The 16,217-nt window shown below is 36.9% G+C and overlaps 1 protein-coding gene across 1 annotated transcript; it reads right to left on the bottom strand.

The window, feature by feature from the left end:
* Window positions 1–8,571: 8,571 nt before the first annotated feature.
* LOC126752744 (GATOR complex protein MIOS) lies at window positions 8,572–12,534 on the bottom strand. The gene is made up of 13 exons (XM_050463706.1): window positions 12,345–12,534; window positions 12,062–12,235; window positions 11,861–12,001; window positions 11,639–11,749; window positions 11,386–11,575; window positions 11,107–11,324; window positions 10,559–11,039; window positions 10,388–10,478; window positions 10,050–10,331; window positions 9,699–9,976; window positions 9,447–9,639; window positions 9,173–9,378; window positions 8,572–9,101 (listed from the first exon to the last, which is right to left on the bottom strand). Exons 1-13 carry the CDS (start codon window positions 12,460–12,462, stop codon window positions 9,011–9,013), a joined length of 2,574 nt encoding a protein of 857 aa, XP_050319663.1. The 5' UTR covers window positions 12,463–12,534; the 3' UTR covers window positions 8,572–9,010.
* Window positions 12,535–16,217: the final 3,683 nt, after the last annotated feature.

Here is a 16,217-nt window from a genome sequence, read left to right on the forward strand (position 1 = left end):
TAAGTGTACATGCTTGGCACTTTCGCAAGCATTGGAAGCTAAATTTAATTTGTGAACAGGTTTATCAAAAATTCATAAGTGGACGACCGACAAGCGCGCACACCTCCGACAAATTTATGTATGTACATACGTAAGAGCTTGTTGCACGCTTCACATGGCACTTCAAGGGTCTCTCGTGTGCACTCGTTTAGCGGCGTTGAAAAATTACCTCATCACATGGAGTTTAAATTAAAAGTAGCCCATGGAGGACCTGCGCGCAAGCGCTAAAGAGTTTTGGGTGTGTGAGTGTGTGTGTGTGTGTATGTTTTCTGCGCTTGAACCTCGTTAGTACTCGGCTTTTTCTTGTTCACTGATTTAATTAATTTGTAAATGAAAATGCGCAAATCATGTTTAGAGATTGACTGAAGAGGAACACCCACCTCGAATTAACACAAACAGGAAAGTTGTTAATTAACCAAATGCGTGAACGCTAAACCGGCTTAGCGTGGAACTTTAGCTAATCTAAAAATATAAAAAATTGCTGGGAATGGTGGAAATCAGGCAAATTTGTTTTGGAGGGTTTTAAATTTGTTTGTGCTGTTTCACCTACTTTGAGGCTATGGAGTAGCTTGAAATGGGTAATGATTTTGCTTGGAAAATTTTTCACCATATCTTTGGTTGGAAAACCCCAAACGTGGATTGTCGAAAAGTCGAATGATCTCTGATTAGTATGTACATAGTCGTGAAGAACAATTTTTCCGAAACGGTTGTACCGCTCGACTTGAAATTTTGTCACGATCTTCTTAGTTATATTCGTCAGGTAATGACCGAGAGAATACGATTTTTTATAATTTCATAATAATGTCGTTTGGTACGTATTTTTTGGAAAGCCGCGTTATTTTGTCAAAAATCAAAATTTGGCTGGTATTTCGATCATTTTCTACGTTAATCAAAAGTTAATATTGGGTAGTCGAAAAAGTCTTTTCGTATTTTGTCAATAGATGTCGTTGCAGTCGTGTATCTGCAGTGCTATCAATCACATTGTGTCATACTACAGGGTACGGCATTCGAAGTGTAACCAACTTCAGAACCGTTCGCGCAGCTGTCGCACTGGAATCAGCTGTTTATAAATTTGCTGAATGACAGCTACGAGTATTGTTCACAAGTGTACAAAGGCGTTTTGCCAAAAGTGAACGCAAAAATCAGTGATCAGCGATGGAATTCAAACGTAATAGTGTGATTGCTTTATACGAGTATTTAGCTGGAAAATCACAGCCAGCAATTGTTCGTGAGCTCAAACACCTTAATGTGCATAAAGTTTTTGTTTATCGCACCATCACTCGTTACAATGATACTGGTAGCATCGCAAAACGCCTTGGAGGTGGTCATCAAAAGACTGCAACGTCACGTGAGATGGTTCGGAAAGTGAAGAAGCGACTTGAGCGAAATCCACGACGAAGTGCCAATCAAATGGCTAAAGAACTGAAAATATCCGACCGCAGCATCCGACGCATATTGAAAAATGAGCTCAAGGTCAAGCCTTACAAGTTCCAAAAGGTCCATGATCTCACACCGAAGCAGCAGTTGCTTCGCTTGGCCGAAAGTGTTCAAATTCCGAACGTTGTGTTTTCTGACGAAAAATTTTTTCCAATTGAGCAATTCGTAAACTCCCAAAACGATAGGTTTACTTGACCGACCGTTCATACGAGAATCTAAGTCATCGGTTGGCCACCAGAAGGCAGGACTCGCCACAAATAATGGTTTGGGCCGCTGTCACCATAGATGGGCGCTCTCCAATTGTTTTCATCGAGCCTGGCGTCAAAGTAAATGCGACATATTATTGGGAAAGTGTTCTGGAGGCTGCTTTGAAGCCGTGGGCAAACAAACATTTCGGTCGCAAACCATGAACGTTTCAACAAAACTCAGCACCGTTTCACAAAGCGCGAGTGAACCAAGAATGCCTGAAAAACAACGTTCCGAACTTCTCTCTGGGCCATTTTGGAGAGCAAGGTCCGAAGTAAAAAATACACCAGTCTCGAGATGCTGAAGAAAGCCATTGTCCGTGAATGGGCCAAAATACCGGCAGGTCACATTCGGGCAGCACGCGATTCGTTTTTTTGACCGTCTCAAGGCCTTAGGTAAGGCAAAAGGTGGTCATATCGAGCAAAAGTGAATTGGTCCTGAATTTATGATTATTTTCACACATTTTTTCGCTATATTTTTTAAATTTTGATTAGAAATACGAAAGGACTTTTTCGACTGAATATTATTGTTTTTTTGTTATTTGGTTTCGAGATAATTTTGAGTAGAAAAATTTCACACCGCTAGACTTTATTTTCAGAGTTACCTTGAAGCACGGTTACGGGATTTATAGAAACCAAATTTTTCCTATTTTCTTTGGCTATTCGTTCAAGAAGCAACCAGTCAAGTTATATAAAGGCAACATGCCTACAAAAAATATAGGTAAGACACGTATAAACCCCTCAATGTCGGACCTGCTAGTGTACTGTACACATATTTGACTGTTGTAAGTTTAGACAATAAAATATATTTTGAAATCGTGTGAAATTTCGGTAGTTGTATGGTTAGTTAGTTATACGGAGTATAGATCGCTTTTCGTTGGACTTCCCGAGCACGGAGAAAAGTTCGAAATACCTTCAAAGGATATTTAGGTTATAGAAACACCAAAATATAAAAATAAAAATTTAATGACTATCTTTTTTAAGATTGATTTAGCCGAGATCTTCGACATGCTAAGATCAGAATTTGGAATCGACGCACAAGCAGATCCCTCAAAACTATGTATATAACAACTTCGTTTGGTCAAATAATAATTTTTTGTTCTTCTAAAGTGCAGAGATGGGGTATGCTTTTTAATTGAGAGGAGGAAATCATATTCTGTCGCTGATTATTTATTATGTTGGTGTTTTTCCTGATTGGTTTTCAATTAACAAAATTAAGAAATTAGTCCAAATAATATTACTTTATTAAATAACTGATTATTTTTCAATTTAAAGACAATATACCAAGATTTTTAGAAATATTTGTGCTAACTTGGTCCGTACTCTATTTTTTTTTTTATGGAAATCACTACAATGCAAAAACACACACAAATAATTAACGACAAACTTAGAATGTCGCGCGGTTGCTCAGTATTTAACAGCAAAAATCATGAAACATATTTAGAAATCACAAAAAGATAAAAATATGTAATACTTGTATATTACAAAAATACGAAGACAGTTCAATGGCAGAGAATCTTTAGTGCAATGTTATTTTAGCTTATTATGTTGAAATTAAAGTGTTTTTCCATTTTTATCCAAGCTTTATAAGAGCTTTAAATAGTGTCTGTGGCAGTCAAGATCTCCTAATTCGATTTAGGCCCTTTTTTAAATGCGAGATTAGAAAGTAGTTACAAAAGAAATGGTCGAAAAAGATTAGAAGGCTACTGTCTCTTTGCAAATTTTGGAGCAAAAAATTTCTAAATACAACCAAATGGGTACAAATATGGCAAACTATGTGAAATGTTATATTTTAAAACTTTTTGAAGAGGGTTGCCACCCTTTTAATATTTTTCACTAAATTTATGTTATAATTGAAGAATTACAATATGGGCATAAAAGAAGAAGAAGTTTTTCGCCGAACATATTTTTGAGAAGGGTTGCCAACAGCTTAGAAAATTTAATTTAAAAATTCCAAATTTAATTCAAAAGAAAAAATTCAATAATTCAAAAAAAAATTTTTAATTTAAGCAAAAACTAAAAACTTTTAGAATTAAAACCTTTCTTTTTGGAAATAAATAAAAATTATTGTTCTATCAAAAAAACCTCGTGCATAAAAAGTAAGTAAACATCAATTCAATGAAAAATATTGCTTCTTAGTTGCGGTATCACCTTGTTTCATACAATTTGACTTGATAATTCTTGCTATCAAAACTACAACTTCAACACAAACATAACAACAAAGCAAGGCAGATATCTTAATTAAAATTCAAACAAGTGTAAGAGAAGTCATAAACATACATTAGAACGGTAAATGTTTGGCAATCCATGTTACAAATGATTTTACAAGCGAAATCGACTTTAGATTAACAGCTGATGAATATAAGAAATTTATATTTCAAAAACTTACAAAAACGAAACATTTTATTCTCTCCTATTACAAAGTTATATGCATATGTATGTGTGTATGTATTAATATAAACATTTGTATTGACCTGTAAACGTGTTTGAATGTAAAAGCCAGCGACTCTCTGTCTTGCACTCTCTTAAGCGAGAAGCTAGTCGCTTAGCTCCACCTCTTTTTGTGGAGAGGGTGTGTGCTCAGTCTCTGGCTGTTTATCAACTATGTAGCAGCAACATATATACATACATACATACATACATATGTACGAATATGATTGAAGACTTGAGAAACTTAATGACTGCGAATTATGGCGTGGAAAAATAAATAATTTAATGAGTTTAATTTATGAGCAAAATTAGTAAAATATACACCTCTGGATAACGCTAAGGGTTAGGGCTTTATGTTGCCCGTAGCAGAAACATGGTATTGTAAGCAGCATTTCTAGTCTAAAAACAAGACAAGAGTACTTCCAAAAATGAAGTTTCTCCCCAGTTGGAGTTCAACCAAAATCTCAAACCTAATTTCTACCGAATGAGTAAAACGCTTCTTAAAGTTTCAGTTGGGCTTAATTATAAATTTATTTCACTAGGACGAGCTATGTAATATTGAGAAACGATATTACGTCCAATGGAGGGAGCTCAAGGAATGTTTGGAGCGGAGTATTTTTATGGCAGAGGATAAATTTTAAGAACAAGACTTCATGAGTACGCTGTTGAAGAGATTGCAGTTACGCGGACAGTTAATGTCATACATAAAGCGATGCTAATGCTGTTGTCGCTAAAGTAGAAATTCTCAAAATTTAGCGTTTAGTCTATTCAACAATTGTAAATATTAACAGGTGATCCAGGTCGAGGTACTTTTTTCAATAACCTTTCTTTGACAGAACACGTGTAAATCGCATCAAGCTGTCATATTATTTTTGTTCGATATTGCTGATAAAACAACGTTCACAAGTCATTCAACTTTATTACAAAAACTCACGTTCTGTAAAGAAAGTGTTTCGCGCGCTTCGCTCAACTTATAGTCAACATAATCTGCCTACTGAGCGTTCTATTCGCAACACCATCACCCATCTTGAGACTCAGCATTCATTATTGGATAATATTCAACCGAACATACCACATCAAGCACGCAGTGAAGAAAATATAGCAGACGTAACTGAGTATGTACCAGAAAACCGTGGAGCGTCGATTCGGCGCCGTTTGCAGCAACTCAGACTGACGTGTGGAACGATTGGCGCATTTTACGTCGAAATCTTAAATACAAAATACAGCTTGTGCAAGAACTGAAGCTGCTCGACATTCCCAAGCTGATCCAAGTAGAAATACTTTTTTCAATAGCCTTTTTTCGAGCCAAATTTCAGCGTTGATGCAAGTTTCTGGCTCAATGGGTATGCAAGCAAGCAAAATTGTCGCATTTAGGATGAAGTTCAACCTGAAGAGATTCAAGAGCTGACATTTCATCCAGAAAAATCCATATTTCTTCTAAAATTATGCCGGTGAGAATGTAACCATCAATGGCGACCGTTATCGCGTCATGATTACTGACTATTTTAAAAAGACGACGCCGCTTCCCACACATCAATCAGTGTATTTATTTAGAGAGCTCTTCGGTAAGCAGATAATTTCCCGTTTTGAGCCAGTCGATTGACCACCAAGATGGTGTGATATCACACTGTTAGACTTTTTTCTGTGGGGATATGTAAATTCTAAAGTCTATGCCGACAATCACTTTTCGATTCAGATCTTGGAACAAAACATCAAGTGTGTAATTCGTCAGTTACCCGTAAATGTTAAAACAAACAATGTCCTCCTCGTCCTAGTGAGCTGAAGTTGAGTATTCGTGTAATTCGCTTCCCCACTCCGAACATAGTGATATATGTATACTACTAGCGGGGCCCGGTGTGCGTTGCTACACCCATGCAACACTATAATGGAAACTTCTAGCAGACCATATATCTTTGATAATGTGATATATACCCTAAAAATTTGGAGGTGATTCGTTCAGTGGTTCTTGAGCTATAGCGTACCATTAAATTGCCACTTATTTTTATATATATAGATACATGTATACTTAAATATGTAAAAAACTATATTAAATAAAAACTACTATACTCTCGATTTTAAACCTTAGTCGAGTCTATTTTTAGGTACTTTAATGGAACTTGACCAAAACTTATAACCAAAAATAAAATGGTAACCATATCAGGTACTACTTCGCCTCCTAGAAACCTCGATTACGTCGACGACAACGAACAGTACGCCGAGCAGGCCTCGGTCCCAACAAACAGAATCGACACCGACATACCAGAAACATGTCCAGCATGCAATGAGTTCCCGAATTATTCTAACACCACTCACACTATGGTCCGACCCCAACGACACAGCACATTACCGGTCCTACCGTCAGATGATGTCGATGACAACCAACCTGAACCTTGCCACCTAAGCGGGGACTAGATAACCGCTAAAACAACAACAACCTTACCTATACGAGAATTGTACTACTTTTGTACAATAAGAGGAATCTTGCTTGTTGCTAAACTTGTCGACACCTGACATGGGAATTCAAGAATTTAGACGAAATTAATACTATTTACGAAATATTAGAAAGAGGACTTGGTTAATAAGGAACACTTTATTAAGTTTAAATTGTTTTCTAACTTTTAAGTATTTCAGGTCTTCTTTTTTCTAGTAATATTACTTAGGGCCGTTTTCTCAATGTAAGTTAAGTTCTAGTTAACTTTACCAGTTAAGATCAGGCAAATTTAACTGGTTCCTAACCAGAATTTAAGAAAACAGCGCTTAGTGCACACAATGTGAAGAAAAGTTGTTAACTGACTTAATTAAGGACTATTATGGCCCAAGGATCTAAATTTTTTATTAAGAAATTTTGTATTAAAAATTAATTTTAATAAAAAACATGAAATATAATATTTTAAATTTTTAATTTTAAGGAGGGCTTGGCTCATAAATGCCTCATGCCCCCAATGAACCTCCGGAGAAGAGGCAAACAGATGCCGCCTTTAAATAAGCAACCACAATTCCCACCGGGATTGCGCCGAGGGAGAACCTACGGGAGGAAGCATCAGTCAAGGAGGGAAGCATCAATCAAGCGACGTGGGATCACACAGCACAGACGTCGACGAAAACTCTGGACATGGAACCATCAGAATCGAAGTCAGTAAGATTCTGATTATGGTATACTGGAAACCCGTAATGGATCAGTTATGACAAAAGGCTGGTGAGAGCAGCATTTTGTCACCTCAGTAGGTTAGAGTGACATCTCACCAAAATGGCTGGTAGGCCAATGCATTTCTCAACTCAGTCTCATTAAAACCCTGACAGGTCTTCAAGTACATTCAATGCACGTCGCCATATTTTTGGCCGTACAGCTTCAGTTGATACGAAATTCTGATTAGTGCCTGAACTTGGTTCTGAACCTAAGCTCGCATAAGGACTTATGTCAACCCTCGCGTGAATTCCTGCTTGCATAGATAAGCACGGGATCCCTTGTTGGGAACTGTTGTAACGCGCGGAGATGGCGGCTTGAAACGGAAAGCCATTATGGCAAAACAACAACAAAAAGAACCAAAACAACAGAAAAAACAACATCGAAAAAAAGGCAATAACAGAAAAAACAACAACAGAAAAAGCAACAACAGAAAAAACAACAACAGAAAGAACAGCAACAGGAAAAAAACAGAAAAAAACAAAAAAAACAAAAGAAAAAAAATTGAAAAAACAAAAAAATTACAGAAAAAACAACAGAAAGAACAGCAAAAGAAAACACAACAAAACAAAGATGGTAAAGTTGAGGAATACGGAATCGTCTTCCGTAGGAGTAATAGAATACTTATATCCCCTATAGTAACTACTGCTCCAAAACAACCAGACCAAGCCGGAGAAAAGACAACCTTAAGAGAACCTCCAGCCACAGACGCAGGATCCGCAAAACAAGAAGGGACGAGCTCTCCAACTGCCATCACCGAAGAATCTCGGACTACTCAAAAATATTTATTTTAGAATTGGAAATTCAAAATTATTTGTATATTAATTCAATATATTTTCAAAACATCATTTCCAACCCTGGTTTGAACGGCTCATTAGCCACAAAATATCCCCTTTTACCACACTTTTACATTTCATTTAAGTAAGAACAAGAAAAAAGCCAACAATTACGCTTTAAGAACTCCCGTAAATCAGCGAGAGCATAAAAAAGCTAAATGAGAAAATTTCAATTCTACCGAAGCAAATAAATACCGAATCAAATAATTGAAGAATAGCGAAAAATAAAATTGGAAAGACACAAAAACTAATTGAAAACCATTTAGCCGGCGCAAGAAGTGCTAAAGCAAAGCACAAAGTACAAAACAAATTACTTTTCATTTATGTGTTTTCTCATATGAGAGCCAAGCGCCGTAATGAACCTCTTTTACACGCCCATAATAAAAAGAAACCGAGCAGCTGTAAGGTAGCCGAAGCAATAACTGTTTAAGCTACTTAAAAGTAGAAATGCCATTTATTCAAATTTTAACGGTAATTTAGCTTTCAAGTACCGCATACTTAGCTTAATTGTAAAACAAGGTTAAAGGAACTGTAAGATAATGAGGCGCATGAGACGAAAAAGAAAATGTAAAGTGAAATGAAAATGTAAAATGAAATATAAATGTCGTTAAAAAGGTTAAAAGAGTTGGAGATGCAGTAGGAACTGGATGTTGTAAAAATGACACGTGAAGTGAGGTTAGGGAATGGTATAATGAGATTTTTTAAAAACAAATTTTCCGCCAAACTTAAAAACGTTTATAACTTTCATTACATTTTCATATAAACTTAAAACTAATTAAAGAATTTACATGGAGTTCTAAGCACTCGCATAAATATTTGAGCGAAACTCATTGTTAAAGCTACGAATAGTCGGTTATGTCATTGGGTATGGTGCCGTCCATATCAAAGCAACGACAAGTACAGGAGCTCACCGGGCACTCGGAGTTTTGTCTGCGCAATATATACAATATACATAGTGGAAACATTTCGATATACAAAGATATTATTGAAATTCGACTTACTTGAACCACTGCATCATGTGCTCGGTGTGACCGCCATGACGGCAGGTTTGACACCAAGAGAACCACTTGGAGAATGGTTTTGATTGCCAGCCGAGGCTTTCATGTGTGGAATCGCTGGGTAGCGTAATATTGAGCGTGGTGCCCATGTGTAGTAGGCAGAGAGAGCAGCGTGGCAGGGGCTTACGACAGCTGGGGCAACTGGAGAGCTAAGTAAAAGCAAAGAAGAACAACTGTGTGTCATAATGAAGGGTGTTTATTGAACACTTGCGCTAACCTTATTCACATTCGATGTAGCGCTGCGCATGCGCGCATCCTCCTGCAATGCGTTCGAGACGGATTTGCCGCAGAAGTTGCAGGAGAGGTAGACGCTGCGTGTGGCGCGTTTGCCGGTGCGCAAATTTTCAATTTTTATATCCAATTCGGCGCGTTTCTCCCACAAGCCCCATGAGTTTAAGTCGTCCAAATAACTGTTGGCAGAATATTTATAAGAACCACATTTCTATAAAGAGACAAGCAAACGCCTTACCTGCTAATCCAGTACTGTATGCGATTATCGGTAAAATGTTCGCGATGAAAGTAATTAACCGCTATCAGCGCAACAGTTTGCACATCTGAGGTGGCATCCAAATAAGCTTGTAAAATATTGATGCCATCCAGCGATTCGCCGGTGAGCAGCAAACCGTTTAAGTCACCATTCTCAATCGATTTCTGTATCAGCTGCTTTACATAGTCGGAAAGTTTGCTCTCCGACAAGTATTTGCAAGCGAAGGCCACGCGATCTGCGAGTGAGATGCCGTCTTCGGTCTGCAAGAAAGAATATTTTTAAAATTTTTAACGCAGATTCGTACAGCTTTGCCTTTCTTTTACTGCAACATACCAACACGGCATCGAAATTATCATTTTCGGTGGTGAGAAAGGAGAATATCGCACGCAAATGCGCATCCTGTATTTGCTTGTTCGCATTCGAGCGTTGATTGCGCCACGTGGAATTGCAACGATCCGCATTGAAGCTGGACAAAGCAATCGCAGCTATGCGAAACATGCTTGCATCGTGTGGATCCTTGGAATTGCGTGAGAGATCGGCAGCTTTTGAGAGTATATCACAAGCGAACACGATTTTTAGATGGAAAACGCAGATCATCGCAGCGCGACTGAATTCCTGCAATGAAATTGAAAGTGATGGATTTTTTGAGGTTATGCACGCACACAACTCACTTTATTATCGCAGAGGCCATTGACAAAACGCTCCAGATCCTGTTCGAAAACCCAGCCACAGAGTTTGAGCGCAATGTCACGTTGCTCGCTCCTGCAAAAACAATCAAAAACCATTGTAAACATTTTTAACCTAAAATCCGTATATAAATGTACAAAACAACAACAACTCACCTATAGCACACTAAATTATTTGAATTGATAAAGTCCGGCCATTGTAGCACATGCGACTCAATGCGTGACGAGGCCATCAACGCCTCCGAGGTGTGACCCAAATTAATGCCCAATACGCTTTTAAGCCCCGTCAAACGTTCTTCTCTATATAAATTACCGAGTGTCAGCCATACGCTCTTCAGATAGGGTGTTAAAGGCAAACTATCCACATGCATATCGGTTTTTAGGCCATAATCGGCCAAAGCACGTTGATAGGTTTCCTCAACCAAATCTTCTTTGGATAAACTATGATCGAGAATTTCAAAATTAAGCGCCGAATTCAGTATGGATGTTGAGGTAAGAGATGAAGTACTCTGACTGCTATTTTGACGTATGGGTGAATTTGCAATGGCTAATGGACGTTGTGGCAGAAGTGGTAATTTCTTGTGATTGCTATAGGTGGTGAGCAGGGAGAGCGGTAGGCGGATTTCCAAAATGTTGCCTAGTAAATAAAAAATATACATTAATTTATTAAATGGCACATTTAAATTGTTAAAAGCGAGAAAAACCTTGCTCCGACAACAGCAAAGCGCGTTCATAATCCGTATTGTGCCAAGAGAGTGAGGTTAGCAATGGTGGTTTATTGGAGGTATAGTATTTGGCTTGGAATGGCTGCAATTGGCGCTTGACATGGTACACCTCACGACTACTCTCCGCATCAACACTGCGTATATCATAGAGCGTAATGAAAGGCGACTCGCGCTGCAGAGAGGTAAGTAAGCTCGTGCTGTAAGTAAACAAAATAATTGTTTAAGCGTGATAAATAAATATATTCGCATTTTATGTACCGTGTTGGACACCAGCTGAGTTGTAAATGATTTTTGCCTGATTGTATGATCTTCAGTGGATGATCGAGCACACGTAAGTCCCATAGTGTAATGACAGAGTCTAAATAGGAGCACAGATAATTGCCATTTGGTGCCACAGCAAGTCCATGCACCATTTTCGTTTGTATGGACTGACAGGTTGTATTGCCCTCTGTAAGACAGAAATTCGTTTAATACATTTCTCAAATATTCACAAAATATTTACAAAACTTACGCTTCAAATCGAAGAGCTTTATTTGTTTCTGACTTACACCGGCGATTAATACACGATGATTCTTGTCCCAACACATTGAATGTGCAGATTCGGAGTGCCCGAAGAAGCTAACTGTATAATTAAAAAATAAGGAAATATATATATTATTTATTCTCTTTTTTATATCTAACCTCACTTAAGAGTGAAAATTGCGCACTGTGTGACAAAACACCGCAAACTTACCAGAATCCTTGGGCACACCACGTTCAATGTCCCAAATTGTGATGCACGAGTCCGAACGATGGCGATCATGCCCTATGGCCAATACATTATGATCCAACTCATTCCAAGCTAGACAAAGGCACATGCGTTGCTGGCGTGGTGCTGCAAATATTTTGCAATATTACATTTTTCTTAAAGTTTGAACATATTTTCTTAACTCACTGAACTCCCAGCTGTTGTCGACAGTCTCATGAAAATCACATATGCCTACTTTCCCGTCACCCAAGCCAACAGCGATAATTGGCCGATTCTTGTGGTATGAGGGCTGCACACAACGTGCATATTGATAGCGTGTTTCGGTGGCCAAAAAATTGGCCGAAATGTTTGGCAGCGCACCTGTGGAGTAAAAACACAGTGATTAATCGAAATATATTTGAGTTCCAAGCAAAAATGTAGGCTTTGCGTCGCCATTGCACTTTTGCTTGCCGATGCGGTTTTTACTTACTTCTCCGATTATCGTCGTGTTGTGTGCGTTCATAGAGTTTTATTTCTTGTCCCCAGGTCACAAACTTATCCGGAAATTGTGGAAACCAACTTAATCCATGTATTGTGCCACTCATCATAATTTTTTCGCGAGTCTAACTTTTTCGTGCGTCTTTTTCTTCTACTTGTTTACGAAAATTCTTATCAGCGAATCAGCTGTGGTGCTACCTGAGCAATCAGAAAACAACTATAAATGTTGCCATATACCGCTTCAAGTAATAAAGGGATTTGTGGAACGTAAATTACGGCTCCGATATTTGTTTGGTTTCTGTCTTTGAGAAGTAATTGGATAAATATATATTTTCACAGTTACATTTTTAGCAATAATAAGTTGTTTTGGTAAAGTTCTGTACTCAAGACGTAAAATCAACATTTAATTTTGCTAACGCCCGGCAGGTGGCAACACTTATTCACTTATTACTGACGCCATACGCTATAACGGAAATAGCGGAATATTCAGTTATGTCAATTTGTGCACTGCGTCATTTCTTAAATTTCGTAATTGTGAAAAAATTTGTAGTTTTTTAATTAATATGGTCCTAGTTAAAGTTTTATTGAGCTGAAAGTGATAAAAATGTGTAAATTGTGTGAGTGTTATGAAAGTGAAATGTAAGTGAGAAGTTAAAAGTGAAAAGTGAGAAGTGAAAAGAGGAGCATTTAGAAAGGCATTAATTAGTAAGGCTCCTGTTCTGCTTTGGTTGCCTTCTCTTTAAAATCGTTCGTTTTAATAGCTGTGAGGAAAGTGTTTGTTAATATTGGTGCAAAGTGTTGTAAATTAAAGAAAAGTGTGTATAATATATTAGTAGCGTGTTAGGCATAGTGAATCGGGACGTACGCGCGTGCTCGGTTTTGTTATTGTGTTAATTTCAGTAAATTGTCTGCATTATTGTTGCCACGCAGTTTTCAGAATAAGGTAAGTAACAATATACAAGCATACTTTAATATGTATTTGTATTTATTTATGAATACTTTTTCTTCTTTGGGTAATTCACGGACTAAGTTCACATATTTTCGGCATTATACCATAATCGCATGTTCAGCTAATTTTGCTAAGATATCTTACATATTGACCGTTGTATACGGTATAAAACCAAAGCGAAGTTTGTAAATCTTATGCTATAGATATGTATATGTACATATGGGCGATAGGCGTAGTATTGACCACATTTTATCTGTTTTTGACATTACTACAAATTATTAACAGAAAAATATGGTCTCTGAGTTTCATTAACGTATCTCCCACCAGCAATTTATAGTACAAGGTGTAAATTCAACCGGATGTTTGTGAATCCAGATATTAGTTCTAAGGGGGCTAGAGCAAGTTTTCACCTAAATTAATCCATTTTAGGCACAAAGGTGTACCAATATTAAAAAAAAATTCCCACTTTCAACTGGTCTTAGTTAGGGATTAAACCAGATTACCTAATAATGTTCTTATATTAAATAATAATTGGTTCAGCCTTAAATAAATTATTAAAAAAATGCCTTATACACGAAAATATTCGAAAGTATTACAAAATAAAATGCAACCTTTATAGCAAAATGAAAAAAATACTCCTATAATAAGTACCTATAAGGTACTGATAATCATGTATACAATTTTTTATAAGATATGACCTCGATTGTATTAGTTTTTTTGGAAATTGTGCCTTAAAGATGTAAATCCATTTCATTCATTTGAAGAACGAAATCACGTTTTCAAATCATAAATTTTTTAATATCGGCTATAACCGCGTAAACGGTGTCTACACCAATAAAGAAGAAGAACATAAGTTTGTTGAAGGTATACCTTCTTTGAAATGATATTATTTGGTGTAGTAAATGAGTAAATAGTATACAGGAAACCTTTTTGTTCAACTTAAAGGCCGATTTGAATGTAACCTTAGTTATCATCCTTCACTTTTTCATTAAGTTGCTCGTTAGAAAGCAATCACATTTTATTAAATAAGTCTACAAAATATCGCTTTATAGTTGATTTATTATTTTAATGTACATAACAGATAGAGTTAAAGGGTGATTCATTTAGATGTTCCCTACTTTTTTTAAGAAAAACCAGAGAATCTTCACATTAAATGGGGAATGTTTATTATCATTCGAAAGAACATTCTTTGGCATTTCTTTTTTGAAGGTTATCTCTTTCGAAGTTTGGCCGGGGCTACATCTCAGATGGATCATCCGATGAGTATAATTTTCGACGACTCGTTCGAGTATTTTGAGTGGTAACTGGCGAATAACAAGCGTGATGTTTTGTTCCAAGGCCTGAATCAAAGCGGCATTGTTCGCATAGACTTTAGACTTTACATATCCATATCCATACAAGAAAAAGTATGACGGTGTGATATCACACGATCTTGGTGGTCAACCGATGGCCCAAGACGTGAAATGATCTGCTCACCGAAGTATTCTCTCAATAAACCCATTGATTGAAGCAGCGTGTGAGAGGTGGCACCGTCTTGTTGAAACCAAATGTCGCCGAGATCACAAGCATCAATTTCAAGCATCATATAGTCGGTTATCATGGCGCGATAACGATCGCCGTTGATCGTAATTTTTGAAGTTGTTCGAGATAGCAGGCGCTCTAAAGTTATCAACTGAACTTGTACATCATATCATTCACGAATATTTGGGTATCGTAAAGCTCTGTTCAAAGTGGGTGTCGCGCGAACTCACTTTACAGTCATCCAAATGGACTGTACATGTCACCCGCTCCAAAGCGTGAGCAAACGCAACAATCAGTTGTGGCGTCTGTATTTTTTGCACAAGGAATAATTTTTATAGACTACCTTGAAAGAGGAAGAACCATCAACAGCAACTATTACATAGCGTTCTTGGACCGTTTGAAAGACGAAATCGCCGAAAAACGTTCGCATTAAAAGGAAAAGAAAGTGCTGTTTCACCAAGACAATACACCGTGTTACCAGTCGGTGAAAGCAATCGCAAAAATACATGAATTGTGCTTCGAATTGCTTCCGCATCCACCTTATTCTCCAAATCTGTCCCTAGCCTCTTCTCAGATCTCAAAAGAGCGCTCGCTGAACTATTAGAATTGTATCAAAAAGTTTCAAGGTCGTTATAATCAGTGTGTCACCCTTGAAGGGAACTAATGCTGAATAAAAAAAAACGAATTTCAGTTCAAAAAAATGTGGTACACTATTATAGTAGACCAACGTCGTTTCAATTGGCCTGTCATGTATGTAACTTTCCCTCTCTATCAACATTTCAAGGAGATATAGTAAATTATTAGAGCTTTCTATGTAATATGTTTGAAGATTATAAAAGCCTAAAATACATAAATATTCTGTAATCGTTTGAAGTACCATTTATAATATATATATAATTAATTTGATAATAACTTCATGAGAATAACAAAAAACTAAAGAAATTCATTTTCGTTAAGAACAAGTATGGAAAGCTTAAAAATTTCTCACTATTAATGTCTTTATCTTTAAACAACTTTTTAACATATAAACGAAGTGAGTATAGCATTTATTTTATTTCATTAGCAACTATTATCATTAATATACCTTATAAGTGTTGTTTGGCGCATATCTCTTGTCGCCGTTTATTTATACCCACTCAGCCGAGAATAGCTGACAGAGATGAAAGATAATTTAAAATTTGTCATTTCACATTAGCCGAACTTTATCTGCCGAACGCGATCGTCCATTTGTCAACTAACTGTCAATTGTGTACACATTAAGATATGAAGTGCCGTTGGAAGTGGCTACCAAGATAATGAGTTAAAATTTCAATAAATTATTGTACATTAAATGGTAAATACATTTAATTATATTCAAAAGGGATCATAATTTATTTATACATTTTCGTGTAAGAA

This window comes from Bactrocera neohumeralis, chromosome 3, assembly GCF_024586455.1.
Source record: "Bactrocera neohumeralis isolate Rockhampton chromosome 3, APGP_CSIRO_Bneo_wtdbg2-racon-allhic-juicebox.fasta_v2, whole genome shotgun sequence".
In the NCBI taxonomy this organism is placed as follows: domain Eukaryota; kingdom Metazoa; phylum Arthropoda; class Insecta; order Diptera; family Tephritidae; genus Bactrocera; species Bactrocera neohumeralis.